Source organism: Anser cygnoides, chromosome 9, assembly GCF_040182565.1.
Source record: "Anser cygnoides isolate HZ-2024a breed goose chromosome 9, Taihu_goose_T2T_genome, whole genome shotgun sequence".
NCBI lineage: Eukaryota > Metazoa > Chordata > Aves > Anseriformes > Anatidae > Anser > Anser cygnoides.
In genome coordinates this window covers 5,257,997-5,283,965 of record NC_089881.1, presented here as the reverse complement: position 1 = coordinate 5,283,965, position 25,969 = coordinate 5,257,997, and the positions used below count along the sequence as shown (strand labels likewise).

Here is a 25,969-nt window from a genome sequence, read left to right as displayed (position 1 = left end):
CTTATGTTTTTCTCTCAAGTTATTAGACTATATGTACTGCAAGCTGAAATAAATGTGCATTGTAAGAGAATGAATTTCATCCGCTAGAGATGATGATTATATCTTCTTTCTCTGGAACTTTGACAACTGTCTGAAAACTTGGGTTTTGTTTGAAATATTTAACTATTGCTTAAGTAATCATTTTATGTATTTTTGCTTGCTGTTGGTTATTTTAAACAGCATAGTAAACAAGGAGTAACCAAAGTATTGTCATGATCTCGGTGTCGCCAGCTGCCCAGGACCTTTTCTTCTCAGTGTTCTGTGAGAGTGGAAAGTCAGTTATCTCTTCTGATCTTCATAGTCTTATTTGTGGGCTTTTCTTGAAATAAGACCCAGATTAGTAAATGGATGGAAAATAATTTGGACTTCTAGGTGGAAAGTTCAATTAATCCCACATATCTAAATGTGGAAAGTTTCAAGCTTTGCAGCTATTTGAGCTAGATAGGTTTATCCTCTGATATTGTAAATAAATGTTCAGATATTTTGTCTTTTTTAACGTGTGTAATAGATAAATTTCTTTTTTTCTTGTTGGCACAAATTTCATGATTGATGTCTGAATTTCCACAGGAAATTGTTTCTCAAGTTCCGCTGCTGCGACATATTATTACAGTGGACGGCAAACCAACAACATGGTCAGAGTTTCCCAAGGGTGTCATTGTTCACACTATGGCTTCCGTGCAAGCTATGGGTGCCAAGGCAGATGCTGGTAGGTTCTCTCTTCTTTCCTTTTGGATCATGTAAATTATTGTCCTACTTTGACCCTGTTGAGTAAATTTGGGAAAATTGCATGTCTCAGAAAATTATGCAGTGGATAAAATGTTTTTAATAAAAACAGTCTTCTCCACAAGTATCATGTATGTCAAAGAATAATTTTTAGCATATCTGTTTAGACCAGGATAGAAATTTAGCATGCATTCTTATGATCAGATGAATTAAAAACAGGTTATTTAGAACACACAGAGGAAATACTTCTGCATTTTATAGCAAAAGGCATCAGTAATACACTACCAGTAAATTCACAAATAACAAAATGTAAAATAGCTATTTAAACCGGGTAGAACTTGGTCACGGTTATTGTAAGTCTGATAGTCTCAATCTACTATATAATTTTCTTGAAATTTATTTCCAAACGATGTAACATTCTTAGAGTTAGAAATAAAGAATTTCAGAAGGTGTTTTAACTATCTTGTCATAACAAATTTTTACTCTTAGCTCTGAAGGGCTGCTAAATCTAGTATCTTAAGGTTTCATTATATTCAATAGTTGCTTTTGTTCTTGTTCTTTGTGTTTTCAGAGTCTTCTAATCATTGAAGGCACATGACTGTTGCAATGAATTTTGTTTTAGGAGTGGGATGGGTGTTTAATCTGCCTGCTGTTGAAGTTTAGGGGAATGGCAGTTGTGCTGCCAACATGATAACCTCTCAATTTTTTAGAAAGATTGTTTTCCCTTTTTGATGTACCAATTTTGTTTACTCTTAAAATTGTTTAAGAAAACACCAACAGAATAAATTATGGCTACAACTCATTAGCTCCTTGAGGCTTTTTGATGCATTTGCTATGTAACAAGGTGTCTAATCCTTCTTCCTCCAGTCTTTCAAACATTGCATGCAATAAAGGAACGTTACCTTTGTAGAGTTAACCACTCATAAATTATGGAATACTACAAGAAATTTTTTATGGTCAAGCATGTTCTGCTTGTTACATTAAATCAATGAGGTTCTTGTTATGTTGTTTCCTCTCTGCCGGTCATTGCACAGGATGGACAGGGTTCAGTGAGTGGGAAGTATGCTTTCACTGTTCTCATTCAGTGTGTGTTTTGCCACATGTATTGTACATTATGCAGTTTTTCGTCTGAGTATACGCAATTGTTTTCATATTTTCTTGCTTTCAGTGCAAGTATTTAAAAATGCTTTAATCCTATTAAAGCTATTGAACTTGAATATTTATAGAAATTGGAGGTCATGTTGGCCCAGCAGAACCTTGCTGTGAGCGCTGAGATGAGGCAGCGTGTTACTCCTCTGCTACAAGTGCATGACAAAGTAGCTTTGCAAATGGGGATTTGCCTTGTGCCAGCTTGGAACCATTGCAGCATAGCTTCATAAGCATATGGAGCTCAGTGGCGTTTTGGAGAAGTCAAAGATCTGCCCATTTTTCTGTCTTCGTCAGGAATACAGGAAACGTAACAGGAACCAAGTTGTCTCCTAGGCTAGGGCAATCACTGGAAGTATTGCTCAGCTCACACAAAGAAGTCCCTGCTCTTTATGAAGGCACTTAAGCTTGCCCACAGTCCTTTCAGAAATGAAAGCAAAATGTAATGTCAATAGTCATGTTATATTAGAACAATTGCTATAATACGTTAGCATGTAAGATCTCCCAATCTGATAGGCTTTCCACATGTTATATATTCTCTTTTTTTAATAAAAATTACAGGGAACAAACAGCAGGCCAGGCCTGTACCCTCAGATATTGCAGTGATCATGTACACAAGTGGATCCACAGGAATTCCCAAAGGAGTTATGATCTCCCATTGCAACATAATTGCTGGTATAACTGGAATGGCTGAAAGGATCCCAAATCTGGGGTATGTACCAACAATTACTTAATAAAAATAAAGAAGTTGGGTAGCTGCATATAATTTTAGATGAATTATTGTGTAAAATATTAACAGTGTTATGTTGCTTTGTCTTTGACGCATCATACTGTGCACTGATGTCTGAGCATCTTCCAGTACTGCATTAAATGACATAATTACTCCATGTGCTGTCTCTCTCATCTTCTGTATGTGGGCAAGACCGGGACACAAAAGCCTGTGAGGCCGCCTTGCAGTAGAGTGGTTGAAAGCTACCTTAAGCAGTACTTCCTTTGGTTAGTGTTAAATTCTGTGGTTTCTTTCTGTTTGGTGCAGTTTTTAATCTTGTCCACAGAGCTGCCTTTGCAACCATAACACACAGTTAATTGTCTTGGGATGAGAAAACATCACACTTCATTCATGCCATAAATCTATAGTATGTAATAAAAGGATTTTAAAACAAAGTCCATCATATTTGAAATACGTTCATAAGCTCAAATGCATTCTTCCACTTTTCTAGTTCTTCAGTAAGCTTTGTATAAATTTAGCTTAGTGACTAATGGTGTGGCATAAACCTATTTCTTAAAAATTATTTACAGGGAAAAAGACATCTATATTGGCTATTTGCCTCTTGCCCATGTTCTGGAACTGAGTGCTGAACTCGTGTGTCTGTCTCATGGATGCCGCATTGGTTACTCTTCACCGCAGACATTAGCCGACCAGGTACGTTGTTGATATAAGCCCATGTAGTAGAAAATTACTTGTGTCAGATCTTATTTGTGTGTGTTTGTCTATATATGTATATACGGTGTGTTTATTTGTCTGATATTGCAATACATTTCCATTTCTACAACTCATGAAACAGGATATTGGGAGTTATAACTGATACTCTGGGTTAGTGTTAATTGTTTAAAATAGAATTCAAATAAAAATGATTGGAAGATGTGCTATGTTATGTTGTTTCTTATGTCAAAAGTCTTGAATATGTTTGCTAGTAAACTTGTTCTTCATTTTAGTCCTCTAAAATAAAAAAAGGAAGCAAAGGTGATGTTACTACACTTAAACCAACACTAATGGCAGCTGTTCCTGTAAGTAACTAAAGAATAATATAACATGTTACAGATAAAACTCATCATTCAAATTTTATCAGTAAAATAAATGCAATGATCATTTAAAATATTTTTTTTAAGCTGGCTTAAAATAATATATTTGGTATTTATTTATATATTGAAGATAAACATACATCACGTGAGTGTCAAACTTGGAAGAAGTTTAAATAGCAGTGGGGATTAGACCGCCACTTTAGTAATCTGTTCATCATAATAAGCAGTGTGTGTGGATATGTACATACATATATGCTGTGTATTTACATGTTTATGGTATGTACTCTCTTCCTGATGGCTGTTTTAAAATCATATATATGTAAAAAGATATAAACCTTATGGAATAATACATACATGATTTGAAAACAGCCACAACGTGATAAAAACAGTCCTTGACACAGACTTCTCTTTACCTCATTAGACCTTACCTGGGAAGAGAAAATATGTTTCCACCTTGTAACATGTTACAAGGTGTTGTTTGCCTGTTTAGCAAGCAATGTGCTGGCTTTCACACTAATTTTTGATGTGAACATGAGGTGGTAGTGAAGAGAATTGGACTCATACCCATGTAATACTTAATTGAACAAGGATAGTTAGCAGTAGGCAGCTTGGGGTTGAATAGTGCTCCTGCTCAGATTTCTGCTTTCCTCCTTTATATGAGCATCTTGCTATTTTTTTGTAATGGAAGAGAATGCAACTGGGAGTGGTTGGTCATCTGAGCTACATTAGATTTTCTAGTTTGTTTCCTTTTTATTGTATTGAATTTAAGATTTCTCTTGCTTTGAGTTGAAGTTTTTCTTTTTATAACCAGGAAATTATGGATCGGATCTACAAAAATGTCATGAATAAAGTGAATGAAATGACAAGTTTCCAGCGGAATCTATTTATATTGGCCTACAATTACAAAATGGAACAGATTTCTAAAGGTTACACTACCCCTCTTTGTGATAGGTAATTTTAACTTTTTTTCTTAATGGTATCAGAAAATACTTACCAAAATCTTGCTACATGACCAGTATCTGATTTTTATGCTTTTCTTTGTTTTAATGTTTATCCTTGGAATAAAACATGGACAGGCCTGTAATGGATTGTAAATTGAAACAACAAATCTGTAGTTTGTGAGATGGCTTTAAATATTTACTGATATAATTTAAAAGACTTACGTAACTTGAAGCTGATTTACATTTGTTGCATTATGTTCATCAGGGCTTTAGTGATGAGTTTATACGGTTCTTGGGTAAGATAGGAAATCTACAGATATTTGCAGTCTTTACATTTTCACAGAAGTCAGCCTAAAGGGTAATTACATAAACTATAAATTCTGTAAAACATTTTTGAAGAGAAAATCACAACTTTACCATCTTACTGAAACTGCGCTTTCAAAATATTTAATCCATCTTCAAGTCAGAATGTAGAAATAAATTTTTGAAATGTTGTTTTTTATGGAAAATCTTTAAATGTGCTCCTGCAAGGTTTTCTGAAGTTTATATGAAGATGGATGAAACTTAAATACAAAATCAGATCTTTTGTTTTTAAGCAACAAATTCTTCATATTCTCATCTTTGTATTTTAGCCTTATTTTCCGGAAAGTACGAATGCTGCTAGGTGGAAAAATTCGCGTCCTGCTTTGTGGAGGAGCTCCACTCTCTGCAGCAACCCAGCGATTTATGAACATTTGTTTCTGTTGCCCTGTAGGACAGGGGTATGGACTAACTGAATCAGCTGGAGCTGGAACCATCACTGAAGGTTGGTGTAGGTGCATCCTTGCTGAGTGCTCTGTGGGGATAATCTTTGCCAGTCCCTTCATTTGGTTTTTGCCTTAAAACATAATTAGGAAATGCTGTTAATCTAAAAATTTACGGAACAGTAGGAGTGCTAGGTTTGACTCTGTGCTAAAGCTCATGGGGCACATACAAAATCAGTGTTCTCATTTGTAATAGAGAAACTTGTAAGAGCGTGAATGAGGTCGTGGCAGTATTATGCTTGATAGTTGAACTGAATAAAGTATTAATTTTGGTGAGCGTATTGAGATGTTAGGAAAAAAAGAATTAATACAAAAACCTGTGCCAAATTTTAGCTTTATGTAGCATAGAACTTCATGGTTACAGCTGCTTTTTAATCCTAAAATTCCACTCGTATTCAGTGGTGGCAAAAACAGTTAGAGCTGCTGGTTTTTGTCAGTGGTGCGATATAGCTAGGAGTCATATGGAAAGTACCTAATGTTCGTTGCTATTATGCTAGATTGTAGAACATACACTGTTCCTTAGCGATCCACAGACTACTGGGATGTGGCTTTTATTCCAAGAGGTCTTTGGTAACGGCTTCTTTAGAAGTTTGGAGGAGGAAAAAAAATCACTCTAGTAATTTGGGAAGGTGCCTGGATGCAGAAGCATTGGGGATTGAAACCAGGAAAATGAATCAAAATGCTGAATCTCTGAATTGTTATGAAATACTGTTGCTTATCATTTCAAAGTCAATCAAGCACTATTAAAAGTTGTGCTGCTTCTACAGTGTGATCCATGTGGACACAGAGTCAGAGTTGTGTTGATGTGGCTGGAGCTATCTGTAAATACAGCCATCTACTCTATTGCAGGATGAGGAATTTATCTGTATTACCTTGATATATCCATTGGTATTTTTGGAAGTTCTGTTGTGTACGTTAACATTCAGAAGTAAATAGTTAATTTTCGCTAAATGAAGTGCATGACAACAAAGATTTTTCTTGTCAGTTTTGGTATTTTTTTTCTGAGAAATGCTTTTTTAAATTTCAGTTTGGGATTACACTACAGGAAGAGTGGGAGCACCTTTGGTCTGCTGTGAAATCAAATTAATGAACTGGGAAGAAGGTAAGAATTTATATGATTAAATTATAGTGCACTTGCAAGACATGGTAGTTTTCTGTAGGGTTTTGCTTAGTAGTACTAATTAGAAGACTGTTTCTTGCCTTTTTATTTTTTTAAATCTTTCTTTTACCTATATACGTTTGAACCTGTATACATTTAATCTTGGAGGCGGAAAAAGTAAAATAAATTCCTCTGATTTTTAAATGTAAACATATCTAGATAGAAGCTATCAACACATCAATAGTGTTTTGATTAAGTTATGTTATGGCTTTTTTTGCCAATACTTTTTTGTTTATTTCAGTCACTTTAAATGCATATTGTTTAAGTGTATACAGCATTGCACCTTTTTCAAGTTTGGAGTAGTATTCTTGCAGGAGAGGGTATAAGTCTTGTATGTTGCATCTTGGAGTTGGTTTCAGTAGACTTTAACTGAAATCTATGCACAATACCTTCTGTTGTCATTAAGAAATTTTAAAATACACTTCATAATATTATTAATAAAATAAGTAAGATAGTGGCATATGGAAAGGTAGCTTAATGGATGCTGTATAAAATACATTTAACGAAATTTGAAGTGTGTTTAGACTATTTCCTCTAAGGTAGGCTTTTATGTATTGCAGAGTAGAACTACATAATACTTGAGGGAGTTCTGGGGCTAATATGAGACCTTAGATTTTGGTAGTTTTTCTTCCTAAAATACAAGATGAAAATTATATATTTTTTTTCATTTGAGCCTGTGTGAAGCTAATAAAGCATGTTAGTCCTGACCAAAAAAAAAAAAGCATAGATGTGGCGTCTGCACTCCACATGCGTGTGAATTTCATTGTTTGTAAGCACATATCTTAAATAGCTGCTTATATGCTGAAAAGAAATGGAACCATCTCTTCTCTTACTTTATTATTCAGGCAGTGTTTTCAAGCGGTGACTAAGTGTTTTTTGAAGTGATGGCTAAGGACCTATTATTTTTTTTGTATTTAAATAGTAACAGTGATAGGAATTCTTGCTTTGGAATGTATTTTTAATTCCTGCTAACTTAAGAAAAACTATTTTCAGGTGGATATTACAACACTGATAAACCATATCCTAGAGGTGAGATTCTTATCGGGGGTCAAAATGTGACTGTGGGCTACTATAAAAATGAAGGACGAACCAAAAAAGATTTCACTATTGATGAGAATGGGCAGAGGTGGCTTCATACTGGAGACATTGGAGAGTTTCATCAAGATGGATGTCTAAAAATAATTGGTGAGTTCATAGATTCAGGTAAACACATATAAACAGATTATTTTCAGGGCTGCTAAATACTGCAGTTAACAAAAAAAAAAATCTACATATCTTGGCATGCAGTCCAAAATCCTATGATTTATCCTAAGAAAATTCTGATATCTTAACATATAAACATCATCGTGTGCTTTTAAAGCTATTTTTTAAAACATTTGTTTCCTTTCAAAACAGTCTGAACATTGACTCCAGTCTGCTAGTGAGTAGTAAGTAGTTAAATGTAGGCTAACTTGAGCTAGATAAGTTGTCTTAGATTTTATAACTTTGTAAGTGTGAAGTTTGGTAGAGTGAAAGGGCTCTTTTGTAATGTGTTCTCAGGAATTATTTTTTTTAATCCTACCATTCTTTATAATAAGAGTATTCCTTTATCGTAAAGCAACTAAGGGAAGAATATTCTAAGGTAAAGATGTTACTCATAAGACTGTGATAGTCTCCTAATGCTTTGACATCTGTAGGCACAAAAATAGGTGCCTTATAGACTGCCAAGTGTCTCTCTTGAAGTCAGTGGATGATTCAGCATGCTCTTTAATTCTGAAAACTAAGCTTACTTGTTTTATTAAATGAGTAAAATCTTAGGTCCCATTGCAGCTGCCTTTCCCTGGTCAAACAGGTAAAAGCCAAAAAACGACCTTGCCTGTTTGAACACTTGTACAGGCATATAGCAAAGGAGAGGTATTCCTGGCTGCCATCACAGCTGAGTGGGTACGGTGCTATAGTCACCTTGACTTTGTGTCTACATACAATAAGCTCAAGTAATTTGGGCTGAATTTTCAGTTTCAATTGTGTTTCAAATAACAGATGGACAGTTGCACTTTAAATATGGATTTAGCCTAGGAATAAATAGCAAAATGTCACCAAATGCTGCATCTGCTGCCTCAGGCATCTGGACCAGACAGCACAAAATGTGTGCTTCTAGCCAAACACTGTTTTTTATGTAACCCTAGTTGTCTTCCATTCATTTGCTAGTGCTACAGTATAGGAGATGCTGTTTAAAGGCAGGAAATGCATAGAATTGAAGTGTGGCTCATGTTTAAGCAAAGGACAGGTTGATGAGATTGAAGTCTGGAAGTCTGATATTAACTGTTTCTGGTACATTCACCAAACATGAGTCAGCTTTCCTCTTGACATTTATACATTTCAGAAAAGTATAAATTCAATGCCTAAACCTTTGTGTTGCATAATTAGCATTTCTTTTTTTCCTCAATAGATCGTAAAAAAGACCTTGTAAAACTTCAGGCAGGAGAATATGTCTCTCTTGGCAAAGTAGAAGCAGCTCTAAAGAATCTTCCACTGGTAGATAATATTTGTGCATATGCAAGCAGGTAAGAGGCAGCTCATGTTTTGATGTTGCTATATTATTTGTCTACTCTACTGAAGTCATATGCAAAATGTTTTTTCTTCAAAGCATGAATTTTTTTAACTTGTTGGAAAAGGATTTTATTTAAAATACAATGGAATAGCTTTCTTTATCAAAACTAAACATCTGAACTGTATGTTTTTATTTTTCTTTTCCCAATTTTTTCCACTGTTTCTTGGAAATGCCGAGAATGAGTCTTTCACTCCCTTTTTCCCAACCTGAAAAGCAGCTGAGCTTTGAAGGCTAACTGCATTCATAACAGACATCACTCAAGCACTTTAGAGATACTACCTATAGAAGCCCTAGTAGACCTTGCTCTTTGCTGTATTCAGCTGTGAGCTGTTCTTCAGAGGAAGGAGGGGAATGAAAACAAAATCCCCAACAGCCCAGAAGCTGCTTTGTATCCATGCAGAACACCAGCAGAAGCCTTGAAGCTGGAGAGAAAACACTGTAGAGTGTTTTCCTATGCAGAGCCACAATTGATAAAAAGTGATGAAACATCCTTTCTATTTTCTTTCTAAGTGTACTACCAAGTTAGGGCTCAAACATGTCTGAAGTTTCTGTTGGTAGAATTTCCTATCTGTACAGAATATAGACTTAAATGTATAAATATCCTTCAGATGCTTTTGGTTTCCTTTTGTCATTTTGAAGTTTGGAAGGTCATTTTGGAGCATCTGAGTGATCAGAAATGTTCTATTCAGTATAATATACATTCAAAACAAGTCCCACTTAACTTTGAAGAAAGCCAGAACAAACACACCAGGGAATTGCTCAATAGTAATAGTAAATTAACTTTTGGTTTGTTCACCTGGTTCTTTGTGTTTTTCTTAACTAACAGTATTCATCACATAACTTTAGTTTTGACAGTTTTATAAAAATAGACTAAGACATATTGGACATACTGCTGCTGAGAAGCTTTCATGGTATTAGGCTTTTATTATGGTTTTCACCTAACGAGCAAGTCTCATATTTGCTTGCTTTGACTGCCTGAGGTTACATGCATGTTCTGAACACTCCCTGTAATCAATGGAGAAAGAAGCTCCTACAGATGGTGATTGCTGCCGTGCTATGAGTGGAATTCATTCTAGAACTGTACTGTCAAATTTTTTGTTAATTTTGCCAGGTCAACGTAGCATCTACAGTGTACTAGAATACTTAAAAAGGACCTGTAAATTTCAGTAATTCTTCTACAATCGATACCTTTGTGTACCATAATTCAAATACTTGATGTGCGTTGACTGATCACTTTGCAAAGTGATAGCAATGAAGTTTTAAAATTACTGAGATGGGAATTTCTGAAACAGACTTCTGTGGTCAGTCTGTAGCATTTCTTAAGTAGAAGAGCCATCCATTTTACTGGTCAGTCTAGCAAAACATGTATATTGCTTTTCCTAATAATAGCTTCTTAATTGATGCACTTTTTATTGTCATAAGATCATTGTCGCAAAAGTGTACTGTTATTTTTTGTATGCTTTTGTTCAGCATAATTTGGAGAAAGAATTTGGCTCTTGAAGAGCTGTACAGGAGTGTAGATTGAGTAAACAAGAGAGTTCAGCTTTAACAGATCAGCTTTCTAGATATACTTGTTCTTTAATGGTGTTATGCTTGCCTTTGACATGTATGAAAGCTTTGAGATTTTATTTTTTAAAATATTACAGTGTTTGTACAGTCAACTCCATATTTGGAATATACACCTGACTGGAGTTTGAAAAAATAAAATAAGCTAGCTACCTCTACTAGTTGCAAAGTTATTTGTGAATTACCAAGATAAGGAATTTGTGGCCAAATCTGGTTACATGTTGCTGCAAAAAAAAAATTTTTTTTAAATCTCACCAGTTTCCTCTGTGTTTGGTATGCTGACTGTAAAGAAGTGAATTGGGACAGGAGAGCTGATCAAGCTTCCATTAGAAATTAGGACAGATAGCTTGATCAATGGATCTCAAGCATCACGTCCAGAAACAGAGTAGTTCAGTCACCTGAGGAACAGGCAAACATGGTGAAAAAATGAGTTCTCAGCAGGAAGCTCAAGGATACAAGGACCAGACTTTACAGAATTGGTGGTACGGCCATGTAGTGCCACTGCAGATGTCTTTTTTGTTAAGTCTGAGGGCTGTATTCAAATAGGATCTCAAGTACAGAAAGGTTGGAAGGATGTCCAGCGTAGGAGAGACTTTGGCAAAATCTGTTTTATAAAATGAAGAAAATAAAGTGAAGAGCTACAGAGAGGCTGTGAGCTCCAAGTGGCTTTTTCCAGAAAAAAAAGGGTAGTTGAATGAACTCATTTGTCCATAGGAATTTTCAGATGAATTGGAAGCTTGAGGCTTACCCAGCCAAGTGATTACTTCCATTTGCTGTTTTTCCCTGGAGATGCTGAAGTATTGCTGAACATGGCCTTAAGCATGTCAAAAGAGCATAGGAGCCAGGGATGAAAGTGTCGGAGTCCTTTGTGTTCTGTATATAGGTTAGTTGGGAACAGCCGTGCCGGAGGTAAATACATGGCTGCAGAGTTAGTGATGGAAAGACGTCCCAGGCAGAAGTATGCAAATACAAGAAGGGAGGAGGATCTGGATGCGTTTGGATGTACAATATATACATGTTACAGAGTAGATGCCAAGTGAAGTCACAAAGGATTTGGTGCAGCATATGGGAGAGAGGCAAAGACAGAAGGTGAGATGCAAGTATTAAGTGATTCTGAGGCTCATGTGAAGTCTTTCTGTAAATATATTCTTAGAAAACTAAGGTGGGTTTGGAGTCAGCCAACAGACAAAGCTTGTCAGCAGATGATGCCTGAGAAGCCTATGTTTGTGATGGACTTCAATGCAGTCTTCACAACTGCTGTCAAATGTAATTCATATCAGTGACAAAAGAAAAAAAAAACAGCTTACGTTGACCAAAAGGGGCTTTAGAATTAGTATTTTAAAATTATCTTACAGTCCTTAAAAGATAAACTAAAGTAATCTCCGTACCAGGGTTATGGTTCAGTATTTTTTGCATGAACTATCTGCGTAGTGGAAGAGAGAGTTGAAAGGATTTTTTAAGTCTGTAGATGGGTAAGGTAGGACAGGACTGAGGTAAAGTGGAGGACAGAATTAGAATTCAGAGTGAGCTTGACTAGATGGAGATACTGCTTAAAAAAAGTCAGTTTAAGGGAGAGTGTATGTAAATCATACACGTAAATGTACAGGATAAAGTACCACCAGATGGTAGCAGTTGAGTAGGAACTGATAGGAGTCTGCAAGTGCTGTGTTGTTTTACGCAGGTGAATAGGATAATATGGCATAATCGGATGCACAATGATCTTTTTGCTCTAATAAACATTAAAGGGTTTCGGTTCCATACACAACACTTCAGAAAAGGCGGACCTCTTGAAAAGAGTCCAGGAGGAAACGGAAACATCTGGTCACAGCTCTGTGAGGCATGACTTACAAGGAAGGGGCATTACTTAAAATCCTGAAGAAAGTTAAGAAAGGCAGGAAGACTAGAAAGCTGAGAAGGGGGAAAAAATAGTAACAGTATGTGAAAGAATAACTAGCTTCTGTGGAAAGGAGAGGAACATCTGAGTGTTGGCTGTATGACAGTACAACTGATGTAAACTGCAGAAAGGAAAAGTCAGGATAGCCATGAGAAACAGCTTTCCAATGGTGAGAGCAGTGATGTATTTGTAATGTTCAAGAATGGGTTAGTATCTTTTAGATGGTGCTGATCTTGCTTCAAAGCAGGTGAATGAGTTAGATCTTCTACTTTACTCCATCTCAAAAACCTTGGTTACTCGTTTCAGGGCAGATTGTGCTTCAGTGTATTCCAAATACTTTAAGGTCACAGCTTCATACATTCCAGCTATATCAGAGGTAGACAAAGATTGCCAGCAGTAGAGTGAGCGTATGGACAACCACTTGAAAGAGAAAGAGAAGTCACTTCCCTTACAGACGCAGGCGTTCTTTGAGATGTGTTGTGCATATGCTTATTCCACAACCTGCTCTCCAACCCCTCTTCACTGCAGTCCTCTACTCCTCTACAGTAACTGGATTCTGCAGTTGAGAGGAAACTGAGGTAGGGAAGCCGCACTCCAGTCTTCATACCGGGATGCAAAACATGAGGAGAGGCAGGGCACATTGACATCGTGTGGGTACTGCTTCCTCAAAGCCTTGAGCATGAGGCACAGTGGAATATGCATATGGACAGCACACCTTGAAGCAATCCAGTTGCTGTAAGGTAAGTAGCTTCTCTTTCTACTTATTTTGGAGCAGGCAAAGGTAATTTGTGTACTACTACAGAAAGTTTATCAGGTGAACAAAAATCAGCTGTTAAGAGCAATAACTGGATGAACTGCACCCTCCCCAACTTGAAATGTTGTGTTTAAAGAGTTGTTAACGTTACAAAATTCATACTAAAATACATGTACTTCTCAGTTTCCATTCTTATGTCATTGGATTTGTTGTGCCAAATCAAAAGGAGCTTGTAGAACTAGCTCGAAAGAAAGGATTTAAAGGAACCTGGGAAGAGATCTGTAACAGTCCTGAGATGGAGAAGGAGGTACTGAAGGTGCTAGCTGAGGCTGCTATGGCAGGTGAGTAGCTGGGTGGTAAATACTCGCCTTGTGGACAGTGATGTCTGTGAAATGGATAAGCATATGCCCTAAAAATATGTCCTTGTGCATGTGTTGCATGTACTATGTTGCATGAGAACATACATGAAATGAAATTCTCATACAAAACCCAACAACAGCAACAACAAAAAGAACAAATGTGGGTAGGTCACAGAACCGGTTCAGTTCTTTCGGTTCGTGTCGTCTTGTATCGTGTAGTCTTGTAACTTCTCTTTTACTATGGCCAATACCTGAGCAAAGAATATAAGTACAAGACAAATACATCAAGCATAGCTCAGTTCCCTCTGTTTGTGTGTCTGATGCTGTTCAGAATTGCCTGTAGTATCTTCTTGGTACGTCTGTGGGGGGTATCGGGCAGTCTCACATGCTACATACCTCTGTGTAGGTGACTGGGGAAAAAAAGCCCGCAGTGAAGTGGGCTCTCCTAGCCTCTAGCGATTTCTGTCTGAGGGATTTCCTAAACAGAAAGCAGTGTCTTTGTAGCTAATGACTTTCAGTAGACTTCTCTTCATTAACTCTTCAGCCCTATTTTAAAGTTACATCAGTATCTGTGCTATCTCGTGGCAGAGTTGCACAGCTCAGCTATGTTAAAGGTGAAGAAATGCCTTTTGTGTATTTTAGCCCAGCCATCTGCTAGTTTAATTTGATTCTGCTGAGCTCTTGGGTTGGAAGAGCCAGTGAACAGTCACAAATGCAGTCAGGGCTTTTCTCTGTCTATTATACTTCCCCTCAGCTGTATCTTTTTCATGCTAATTGGCTGTAGTCTATTTAGCTATTCTGGTGCAGAATTATTCAGTGGCACTGTGATACTTTTTCTTCTTACGTAATAATTCTGCCTTGTTTTTTTTGCACTTGACTATTACCAAGAACTGAGCTTTTTACAAATAGCTGTCAGTTACAATGACAGAATGGTTCTTAAAATGGTCAGTGTGGAGTTTAAATTTTTCGTCTGCATTCTCTTTTATATCTTTCTGCAATGAGTGTTTTCTGCTGTTTTGTTTTGCAATCACTCTGTATCATGATGTCCTTCTGCAGCTCTTTGCAATTTGCTTTTATCTTTTCTATCCTGGATAATTTTATACTTCCAACAGTCTTTGTCCTGTTAATCTTCACCTCTCCTCCATATTGCTTGTGAATATTTTAAACCTCTGAGTAGTATATTTGCAGAGTTCTGTTACTGGAACATAATCTTACAAAGAATGCAGTCTCAGTACTACAACAGACATTTTTTTCTTGGCCCATGTCTCTAATAGATTTTCGTTCAAGGCACAGAACATCTGGGCAAAATCTTTCTAAGAAGCTGCTATGGTGGAGCTCATGTACAACATCCCCTTCTTTTTCTTTGTTGTGCAACACTAAGTATTTTAAAGGGCATTGTATTGTTGCAAATAGATTGTAACAATCAATGAAATGGAATATTTGATTTAATCCTGAGGCATTTCTACATATATTGTGTCGATTTATATTTTTGTCTTTCCCTTTAGTATCGTAGGCTTTAAAGTAAGCACTGAGGCTTTTCTGAAGTTAGGGAGCAGCACAGATACTCAAAAGTCGGGGGTTTATTTCAATATTTCTGGGGAACTGGAGAATAATCAGTGCTAGATCCTGTAACTCTACTTGTGACCACACTGGGGTTTATACAGCTCGACCATGGGGAATTTGTGAAGCATTTCTTCAGTCATATCACACACTTTTGTGTGTGAGAATATGGTTCCTCTGTTTTTTGGTCAATTGTAGAAAAACAGTTATGTTTACATTTTGCATTAAAAATGGTTGTGTGATTTTTGCCTTTCGTTTTTGCAGCCAATCTGGAGAAGTTTGAAATACCAGTAAAAATCCGTTTGAGCCCTGATCCTTGGACACCTGAGACTGGCCTAGTGACAGACGCGTTCAAACTAAAACGCAAAGAGCTTACGGCATACTATCAACAGGACATTGATCGAATGTATGGAAAAAATGTAAAATAATTCTTTTTTCTGCACCACTTTGCTACGGTGAGCTTGGATCAAATAGGAAATACTTGAATTGCCTGTCTCAGCACTTGAGATCAACACACAAAACCACCATTCCTCATTTGCAGCATAAACTGTTATTTCTGATAACATCACCCTGATGACTGGCAAGTTTAGTAAAATGTTACGGCAGCAAACTTGTGTCTGTCTCCTTTTTTTCCCAGTTTTCTCTGCTACCTTGTCAGTCTGTGGATTTTCCTGACTCTTTTTGGAAAACCATGATTCTGAAGCCTCAAGTTTTTAAACATTTATAAATCCTGTATAATGTTTTATTTGTATCTTTAACATTTGGATGTATATAGAGAGAACTTGGCTATATAAGAAATGGTAATACTGGGGGCCTTTTTTTACCTAATTATTTAAAGATAAGGAGGTATTCATGTTGTGACATTATGTAAATTAAAAATGCTTATAATGAGATCACTGTTCAACAGGGGACCAGGTTCTTTGCTGCTGTGCTATTTTTCCGTGTAAATCTGAGGGAGAAAATGTTTGACACTATAGCTTGTGTAATACACCTTTAATACGTGCCTAATGGTTACTTTTATTTTTACCTGTAAATGAAAAGATGGTCATGGCACAGCTCTGTATAAAGGCGGGTACTCTTGCAGGTGTTAGTTATATCTTTATTAATACAAAAGATGATATTAACACAGCAGAAATTACACCTAAGAATTTCTCAAATACAGAAACTTCTTTTTGAAATAGTGCATGACCATTCTATACAGTAGCTGAATTGCATAGAGCTAGTAAGAATTCGGAGGTAATTTCATTTAGCGCTTTGTAACTTTGACTTTTTAGCAGAGGGACTGTAACAAATTCTGCTCTGTTTTGTTGTCTTGTTAGATTTGGGCAACACACTGGGTTTGCTCTTCTGTTGTTTGTGAAACTCTGATAAGAACCCTCTTCTGTGCTAGCTGCAACCCAATCTTACTGGGGGGGATTTTTAAAGTCATAATGACAGTTACGTCCTCAGCTCACACAGTGCCTAGCTGCCCTTTGTGCCATTAAAAATCTCCCTTCTAATTTTGTGTTTTTATTTAGCGTTTTTGTTTTCCTTTTAAAAACAAGCATTTGAAGTATTTGTCAGCCAGAGTCATGTTTGTTACTTGTTTTATCATTACACCCAATTTCTTACTCTGGGAAGGTCACAATTCTGTTTTACTACAGATACGTGAATATTGTTTGAAGAGTTATAGGGGATCTTTCTGTCTTAAGTGAGAACATTTTAGATTTGTTTCAGATGTGAATTTTATTTTCAAAATACTTCTAGAAAGAATATTTTAGTCAAGGTTACACGAGAATGTGATAAAGCATACATCTGTCAACTTTGTAATGGGGCAAATGTTAAAACAGTTTAATAATAGTAAGTTAATTCTCATGTTTATTATCTTTACTTAAAGGTCTTGATGCTTACTACTGCTATATGGTAGCATACAGCAATTCTGAACAGCACAAGCTTTATCTGGCAGAGGGAATTCCTGCTGCTAGCACTTGTGAAGCTTTGATGCAGCAATTGTGGAAAATGTTTGATATGCAAATTCTTACCAAAAAGCATTCTGAAATACATTATTTAAAGTAACACTTTCCATTGATTATTCCATTGATTATAGAAAACAGTTTCATAGCAGTTAAATGTTACTAAGTAGTTACTCCAGTTCTGGTAAAATGATGAGGTTTGTGCTGTATTTTATGTTACGTTTTCATCACTCCTACTATTCATGGATTTCCTCTGCTGCTGTCTATGAAAAATTGTTACATTTGGTAAATTCTGGTATAACAGGTCAAATGGAAATACAGTTATAATTTATTTTTGTTTGTATTTAGAGCATTAATGCCTTCAGCTGGAAATGTTGGAAAACGAAGTATCAGAATGTGGAAATTGCCAAGTCTGTAGGAAAATGTCATGTCGTGTATTAGGTTCTAATATATATCTGTGCTCCATCAACAGGTTCTTGAATTGTTTGCACTCAGCGCAGGATGTATGTTGATCAAATGGTTTTTGTTTTAGTGAAAACTAATAAATTGCTGAAGTACTGTGTATGTCATTTGGTGCATTGTGCAGCAGATTTAAGAAAAAACAAATCTGCCTTTGGCAAATACAGAAGGAATTTGAAATTAGTATTTCATTCTGCTAAGGGTCTAAATGCACTTTTGAGTAAATTGTAAATGAAACTCAAATGGTTTGGAAATAGTTTTTTGTTTGTTTGCTTGTTTTTGTTTTTTCTAATCCAATCTCAAGATTGGGTTGCAGTCTAACAGTGCATTTGATCTTTCAGTCCATTTTATATTTAAAATTGATGTCAATAGATGTAGTTCCTTAGACATCAGATTTGTTGTGAACCTTTATTTCTTCTACAGAATGTGAAAATAAAGCGGTTCGTTCATTGTAGCTTCAGCGTAGAAGATTAGAAAGTCTTTTTAAAATACTTGTGTGGGCTTAATATCTTTGTGATGTGTGTGTTTTCCTTTCAAGTTAGAACAAAACAGGGAATTTAATACTTCTGTGTTCTGCATTCCTCCAGGTCCCATTGAGGCCATCTGTCCCGTGGGTGTCCGTGCTTCTCAGTGTTATCTGGCCAGGGCTATGGTGGGACTGGACTGTAAGTCACGGCTGATTTTCAGGTGCTGGGCTTCCTTGCTCCTGCAGTCTTAGTCCTGTAGCCTACCGGAGCAGCCAAAATCCCCAGCAGGCACCACATTCTTACCCTGTGCTCTTACATTGCTGAGCACAAAGGCAGCTTCAGGGGAATTTGAAATCCTGGTGGTACCAGCATAGACCCGCTACTCACCAGCCAGCAATTTGCCTGGTTATCTTTCCTTTTTCTCATTGTTTTTGTCTTCCCATGCCCAGTGTAACAAGAACAACGTCAAAGCCACCCGATGGAACGTGTTGCACGTGTCCCCTTGCACATGTAGACAGCTGTAGAGTAAGTTCTGAGAAGTGCGTGGTTAGAAGTAGCAGTCTCCATCACACGGGGGATTTTGTAGTGAGAAGAGCTGTAAACTTCTGAACAATCTTTTTGAGCTCAAAATAAGAACAAGGGTTATATACCTCATCTGAGGGGCCCCCAGAGGGGGAGGGGGGATTTCTACTAAAGCTTTTGTAAATATAAGACTTGCAGGATTCTGAATTGGGAATTGTAACTACTTTTCCTGTTGTGAAAATTTATGTAGTATAAAAACACATTTCATTATAACGACCAACCAAGAAATTCCAAGGATGCTGTGAATTCCAAGGATCTCCTTTGAATTCCTACAATTATTAAAAAATGTTTCAGGCCTTTAGACTAAATTTAATCTAGGTGTCATAAATGTTCTTGCAGAGAATAGTATTTGTGGGGTAGGTTGGAAAATAAAAAAATTACGTATCAGAAAAAGACCTTGCAAGTTAACTGATGCTGCTATTACTGCAGATTACACACAGCTTCCCACTGAGGTGTGGTCCTTCTTGTAGCTTAGCAGTAAAATATTTTGCTGAAATGAAAGCAAAGAACAATGTGCAACTGAAGCTGAGAACATGATGCCTGTCCTCATGCTTCTGGTTCTATAGACAGGATGTGGAAAAGGTTGTGGGATTGAAACCATACGTAAAAACATCCTGTAAAGCTTGCAAATTTATGCAGAGATTGCTATAGGACATCCGACTCCTTTGCAATAACCTTTTTCCTGCTAGAATTCACAAGCTTTTATTCTGTACTAAAGCTACGTCTAGGCCATGCAATGCAGCATTTTTCGTTTCTTTTATGTGGTGTATTAACTACTTCGGGCTTTCTATCAGTGTGTGTACATCTGTTTCCTTACCGGTAAGAGGAACAATCGTCAACTTGCATACACCTTGGGCCAGGCTGAGAAATGAATTGAATGACCAGTTGTATATTACTGTAATTGGTTATTTAATGTAAACTCATTTTCAATGTGATCTTGGTTGTTACTATGACCTGCCTGAACATTGTATATCCTAATTGAGTTATATTGTATGAATTATTTATTTGTAATTGGATATCATGTTTCAAAAATAAAATTAATTTCACAAATTAAGCCCCATATGTCCATTTTTTTTTAAGTGGTGTCTCATTTTTATCAGTCTGGGCCTAGATAACTTCCAGCTGTAAATGAGTGAATTGACTAACAAATTAGTTGGGAATGTGGCTGTTTAAGAATGGGAATGGATCAAAATGTTGTGTTACAAAGGAGGTCTGTTGGGTGGTGGGTATGCCCGTGTGTTTTGCTTCCTGCCTCCCAGTGCTGGTACTCATGTTTAATACCTCGACAGTTGTCTGTGTTAATAGCCACACTCTTGTGCTTTGCAGGTGGTGATATTCAGGTTGACTGCTTGGCCGTTAGTGCTGTACACACATTGTTGATTTATTTATCTGTATGTTGATGTTGTTGACAACGTTACGAATCTGCACAAGGTAACGACACACCCTTTATGTGTAGGGCTTGCCAACTCAGATGTAAAGAAAATGACCTGCCATTTACGTTTTCTGCTTTTTGAGCACCAGCCGTGGGAATACCTTATGTAAAGCTGTAAGGTACTGGTATCTTCTACTGTGCTGGTGTATTAGTGCTTACAGCTGGTGTTAGATTTTTAAGTTTGTGGGCTGAAGGGTCAGGTCCCAAAGTGATGCTAATGCTTGCAATTAGACTTCTTGAGATCTTGAGCAGTTAGAAGATTGTGATCACAAGCTCACAAACTGTTGATGAGATCTCTTTTTTTTTTTTCTTTCTTTACTTACAAGTTCCTTAGATGCATAGGGTCATAGTGCTGGCTGAATGTGAAGCCTTCCCTGCTGAATAGATCTTTATCCCTTACAACCATGAGAATCTCCAGTTTCCTTCTGGTTTTAAGCAATATTCAAAGTAGTTTTCTTTCCTTCAAAGGACTGACATTTTTTATTTCAAATTCATTTAAGATAATGTGACTCGATTTATTTATTTATTTATTTTTCCCCCTTTCGCCCTGGGCACCTACAGCTGCTAAAATGATTTTAGGAGGCTCCTTAATAACATACACAGTTCTGAACTCTTATAGTAGGCAATTTATTATAGCAAATAATTCCAGCAAGGATAAATATGTAACCATGTTAGGAGTTTTACTTCTCAGGAAAAAAATAAATCTGTTAAGGAAACCATTGAGAAGGTACAGATTCAAAATACTGAATACAATAAAATTATAGCTAAAGTATCCTGAAGTTCTGAGTTGCTATTGTTGTCCACACCAGAAAAGTCTAGGGGAGGTGGCAGGGAAAGGGAATACCAAAATGGTTGAAAAACTGAATCAACTGTCCTGATGTGTGAATGAAATAGAATCCTCTTTTAATACTTAGGAATAATATATACATAAGAATTTCTGTGTATATTCATTTTCTGTTTTGGGCACAGAAGTTAACCCAAGAACACCACCTGGGCTCTGTGCATAACTGTGGCCGTGCTGGTGCAGCATGGCCTCTGAACAGCTGAGACATCACCTCGCTGCTTGCAGCTGGGCGTCCCGGCGGTGGTCGCCAGGTGGAGGGGGTCTTCCTGCTGCCCGAGTTACAGGTTCTCCTGTGGCCAAGAGCAGATGAAAGGCAAATGGTGTGGGAAATTGCCACTGCATTTTCCCTTGTCTCACACACGAAGTGGATTTGTCTGCACTCTGCAAGCTAGGGGAACAGATGATGCGTGTGCCTTTTCTTTGTGCTGAGGGATTAATTAATAGAAATATTTCTTGCCTAGGAGAAAAGGGCTGAGTAGTTTTCATCTGTGTTCTGGGGTACAAAGAAGAATTGGGAAAATGTCAAATGCTACCAGGAAAATACCTCTTGCCTTTGGATAGTTCAAACGACATCAGGCTGGGACAGCTCTGTGCGCCCATGTGTCTGTGCCTGCGGCGGTGGTACCCCAGCACTGCGGTGCTTTGGGCACGTGGCCGCAGGTGAGAAGTGGCTGGTAGAAAAGAAAGCACCGTTTCCCTATGAGTATATGTAGGCTGTGTTTTCTGTGACTGTACGTACCTTAAAGAGTGACACAGCCACCTATAATGAAATATTTCATGCAAGGAACATTAGAAACAAAACAAAAAAACCCACACCCTTCATTTCAGCCTTTGGGGTTATGCAGTGCTGCCAAGCACAAGAGCAGGAAAATAGCCATGTGCCATGTTTTAATCTCTAGCCCACGAATATAATTTCCAAATATAAACTCAACTGAATGAATTAAGATAGCTCTACCCTTTAAAAAAAAAAAAGTAGAAAAACAAAACAAAATGCCATAAGATATGGACAACCATTTAGGGTGCAAAAAGACACAATGAATGGAAAGGAATAGGGATCAAAACACTTTTTTTTTTTTTTTTCTCCAAATGTCTCTGATACATTCTTTCTTTCTCACTGTATTTGAACAATGTGCTTTAGTTTTTTTCTGTAACGTTTTTTATTAGCAGTGGTGGTAAGGGTTGGTAATTATTTCCAGGTAATTGAGATACAACTTTATGAATGTAAATGATTTTAATGGAAAAGTTTGTACAGCTTTCCATCAATACGTGATTGCAGTAACTGTTTTGCACAGGCCTGGTAGATACTGTCTTTAATACCTCTGGAACAGAAAAATCTTGATGCGGATCCTTACAGATATGTAGAGTTCCTGCTACTTAAGGCACCTAGAGAGGGTGGAGGAAAAAGTGGCATCATCCTGAAGTATGAAAATACTAGTAACAAAAAGGAGTGGCTATTGTATCAAGCGACCATAAAATTCACTCTCTCCCAATCTGGGAAAAAAATTCTGGATGGCTAACTAGTTAACACAGACATTGTTTTAAGGATTTACCTTAGCGGCACTGATAGATACGGTTCAGTCTTTTCTAAATTAGGTTTGTATCAGATTTTGCTGCCAAGACACTATTTCATTACCATTCCTAGTACCATATGTATCTGTTGTAGGCTATAAAACTTAATTGTGTAATGCATTAGAGTTAAGAATGACTCGGAGAGAGTCATCCGGCATATTTTCCATTATTTGTTGTAGTCAGAAGGTATGTTGTGGATGCCTTACAAGCTGTAAGAAAGCTAATTGTTAAGGATTAAGAACTTTCTGTCTAATCAGTTCACTGCTCTGGAATCTCACCCACGTTTACTGGCAGTATTACTGCCAGTATTCTTGGAAATGAAATGTTTTTGCTCGATTTGTTGCAAGCCATGGCTTAGTCTGTTCGGGCTGAAGTTGTGTAACAAAGCTATCGGGAAGGCTGAGTGCCGATGAGAAGGCCAACGAGCAACCTGGCCTATTCGGTATTCAGCAGCCGCCTCCTCTATCTTCCCCCACTGGCCAAAGTTGTGCAAGAGTCATACAACAATAGGAAAAGGTCAATTTTCATAAGTAATTTCCACATCAAAAGGGACTGACTGAATTTGTGATTTATCGTGACTCCACTAGGATATTCACTTGTGCATGCACGCACACCCCCAGAGACATCCAAGCTCGCGCCGTGTAGGTGATACACAGCAGGTCTGGAAGGTGGGTCAGGTACTGGCTGCATGTGGGGCCACAAGACTTCTCTCTGCGTGGTGCTGACCAGCACGAGGCTTCTGGGGGACAGGGGGTTGAGAGGCCGCCTGTGGCCTGCCGATTCTACCTCTGCTCCACGTCTTGCCGGGGATGCTGGGAGCAAAACGTACTAACGCCTCCTCGAGGCCTGCTTTTATTTGTCTGAGGCCCTGACAGGTGGGTTCCTGTGAGAAGGTCTCCCATGTCTCTACTAACCATGGGATTACCTCTGCTTTCCAGAAGTGGCAGATGCCAGGTCTCGTTGTAGGCAGCGTGTTACCGATGGAGTGTTTCCCGGGGCTGGCTTCCTTCACATCCTCAATCCTAAGGACCTCTGTGGGTAGCCTAACTTGGGTTTGCTCAAATTTAATTATCCTTCCAATGACAATTACGGTGTTTCTACTGAGTATGCAGGCAAGTTCCTGTGCCTTTGCGTGCTCTCCAGTCCCCCAGATCTGCTTGTTGTATATTTTCTTGGTTTTACCCATGGCCCATGGATAACGTTTGGCAATAATTTTCCCAATGTTTTCATAAATAGATGCGATTTAGGACTTTCTCTGGGATTTTTCCCAGTGTTGCATAGGGATACTTACTTTTAAATTTCCCAAAGCTGCTTTCTTTTGATGTATTTTTGCAAAATTTCTTTTGCAGAAAGCAACAGCTTTCTGGTTGCAGGATCCGGGCAGGTGGCTGCTGCTGCAGCGAATCTGTTGCAGTCGCCATTCCCTGCTCAAACTTTCCCACTGCATTTTGCTGTGGAATGTGCAAGTAGGGGTACAGCAAGTAGAGGGCAGTCTAACTTTATCACTTTGTCTGCTGAAGTCGGGCAATGAGCAGAAATACTGAGCGGCAGGCTGTGAAGGGACAGCACTGCTCCTGATGTGCAGAGGTGTTCCCGGCTCCCCAGAGCTTGCCTCCAGCCCTGCAGTTCCCGGATCATCCCCCCCGGCACACCATACAGCTGGATTTAATTCTTCAGTTCAATTAAATTTCCCTCCTCTCCTTGCTCCTTGCTGCACACCTCTGCTCGTGCAAAAGCCACAGCAGGTCAGAGCCGTGCAGGGAAATCAAATGTCAATGAGCACCCCATGTTTATCAGCCTGCCTTGTGCTCTCACAGCCTTCTACACAGGGTGTGTGTGATGAGCAGTGCTGGCATCAGGTGCGTCGCTCCCTTGAGCCCACGGGCACCCTCTGTGCCACACTCCTTCCTTGTCACCTTGCCATTGCACTTGTGATGGCCGGTGCAGAGGGTAGCGAGTCAGTCCTCCTCCATCGGGCATGTGCACGGAGAAGCAAGAATTGCTGATATATGCCCGATGAGCTGCTGCTACCACCTCTCCATAAAGATCTTCCTTCTTCCACTACCTGTACTAATGGTATATACAGAGAATATATATACCTTCCATGACTATGCCAATGGTATATACAGAGAAATGCTGTGGTCCAAACTTCTGTTCCCGCGGTCACGGGACATGGAGTTGGTTGGAATAGCTGTAGCGTGACAGGCTCTAGCACAAGAGTGACGTGGGCAAATTGGAGTATGTCAGGCAGGCAAAAAACTTTATATTTGTTTATATTTTTATATAAAACTTTAAATTGCAGCAAGTATTCAGTATACAGGGGTGATTCAGCCCCTGACCGAGCTTTGCCAGGGCTCACAGGCTTTGTGCTGCTCAAAGCTGGTGTGGGGAGCTGCAGGGCTGGGGACCCAGCTGGCTTGGTGGGGCAAAGACCCACGAGCAGAATCGCTGCAGTCATTTGGTGTTGCTCACAAGCTGCTGTAGTCATCTGTCTGCTTTCCAAAGCTGATAGAAGTCTCGGGGCAGGGTTTTGCAGATGTATTTCTTTTATCATGAAACCAACCAACCAACCAAACAACAACAAAAAAAAAAACACCCCAAAAGAACAACCTAATACTGATGCCCATTGCGTTGGAGCAGAAGAACCACCAAGCCTGGGGCCACCAGGCAGGTGTCCTGCTGTCCTGCTCTCATCTAAGAGTCACTCACCAGCTGATGGCAGCCATGACTTTGTGAAGATGCCACACACTGTCAGTCCTGTCTCTGGTGGCTTTTGGAAATGGTGTCACCAGTAACAGCTGTAAGAGCGGTGGGCGCCGGGGTGGTTTGTGTGGGAAACCTGGATCGTGGCGTTTCCTCGCACCTGGAAAGGAACAGAAGTTGCTGCTTGGCAACAAGAAGGAAACGTAAATGAAAAAGGCATGTATTTCTGATACTATTATTATTAGCTGATTGGTTAAATTACTGTTATTTTTACTAAGAGCTCCCCATTCGGAACAGCTGGAGGAAGTGCAGGTGGGATAACTTGGTGGTCCTGCCCCAGGCAGCTGTTAGGAGCTCTCGCAGCACTGGTGCAGCTGCCTGCCCCTGCCTCGTGTCCATGCCACAGCTCCCTCTCCCCGGGGCGTGCTGGGGCTGGGTGCCCGCCACCCAGACCCGTGTCACCTGCCTGTCCCCAGCCCCACGCACATCCCAGCCACGGTGCTCTTACCAAAAACACGTTGGTGCAGGGGATGGGTCCTGCTGCTGTGGAGCAGGGGCACAGCTGGTGCCCCTGTGGCTCCGGGGACCCGCACCTGCCTGTGCCAGCTGTGATTTTCCTCCCCT

General features: G+C 38.6%; 1 protein-coding gene across 5 annotated transcripts in view; it reads left to right on the top strand.

Moving 5' to 3' along the window:
• Window positions 1–19,851, top strand: part of ACSL3 (acyl-CoA synthetase long chain family member 3) — a 49,408-nt gene extending 29,557 nt beyond the window's left edge. For 4 of the 5 annotated variants that reach the window (XM_067002744.1, XM_067002745.1, XM_013181554.3 and 1 more), the window contains 11 exons: window positions 607–745; window positions 2,470–2,620; window positions 3,208–3,331; window positions 3,625–3,696; window positions 4,523–4,662; window positions 5,285–5,457; window positions 6,483–6,557; window positions 7,608–7,799; window positions 9,043–9,157; window positions 13,602–13,759; window positions 15,602–19,851. In XM_067002744.1, coding sequence (XP_066858845.1) covers window positions 607–745; window positions 2,470–2,620; window positions 3,208–3,331; window positions 3,625–3,696; window positions 4,523–4,662; window positions 5,285–5,457; window positions 6,483–6,557; window positions 7,608–7,799; window positions 9,043–9,157; window positions 13,602–13,759; window positions 15,602–15,765 — 1,503 coding nt within the window. In that variant the 3' untranslated portion in view covers window positions 15,766–19,851. Of the gene's footprint in view, window positions 1–606; window positions 746–2,469; window positions 2,621–3,207; window positions 3,332–3,624; window positions 3,697–4,522; window positions 4,663–5,284; window positions 5,458–6,482; window positions 6,558–7,607; window positions 7,800–9,042; window positions 9,158–13,210; window positions 13,405–13,601; window positions 13,760–15,601 lie in introns of those variants that run through there. The other variant, XR_010833711.1, reaches the window with a different exon arrangement.
• Window positions 19,852–25,969: the final 6,118 nt, after the last annotated feature.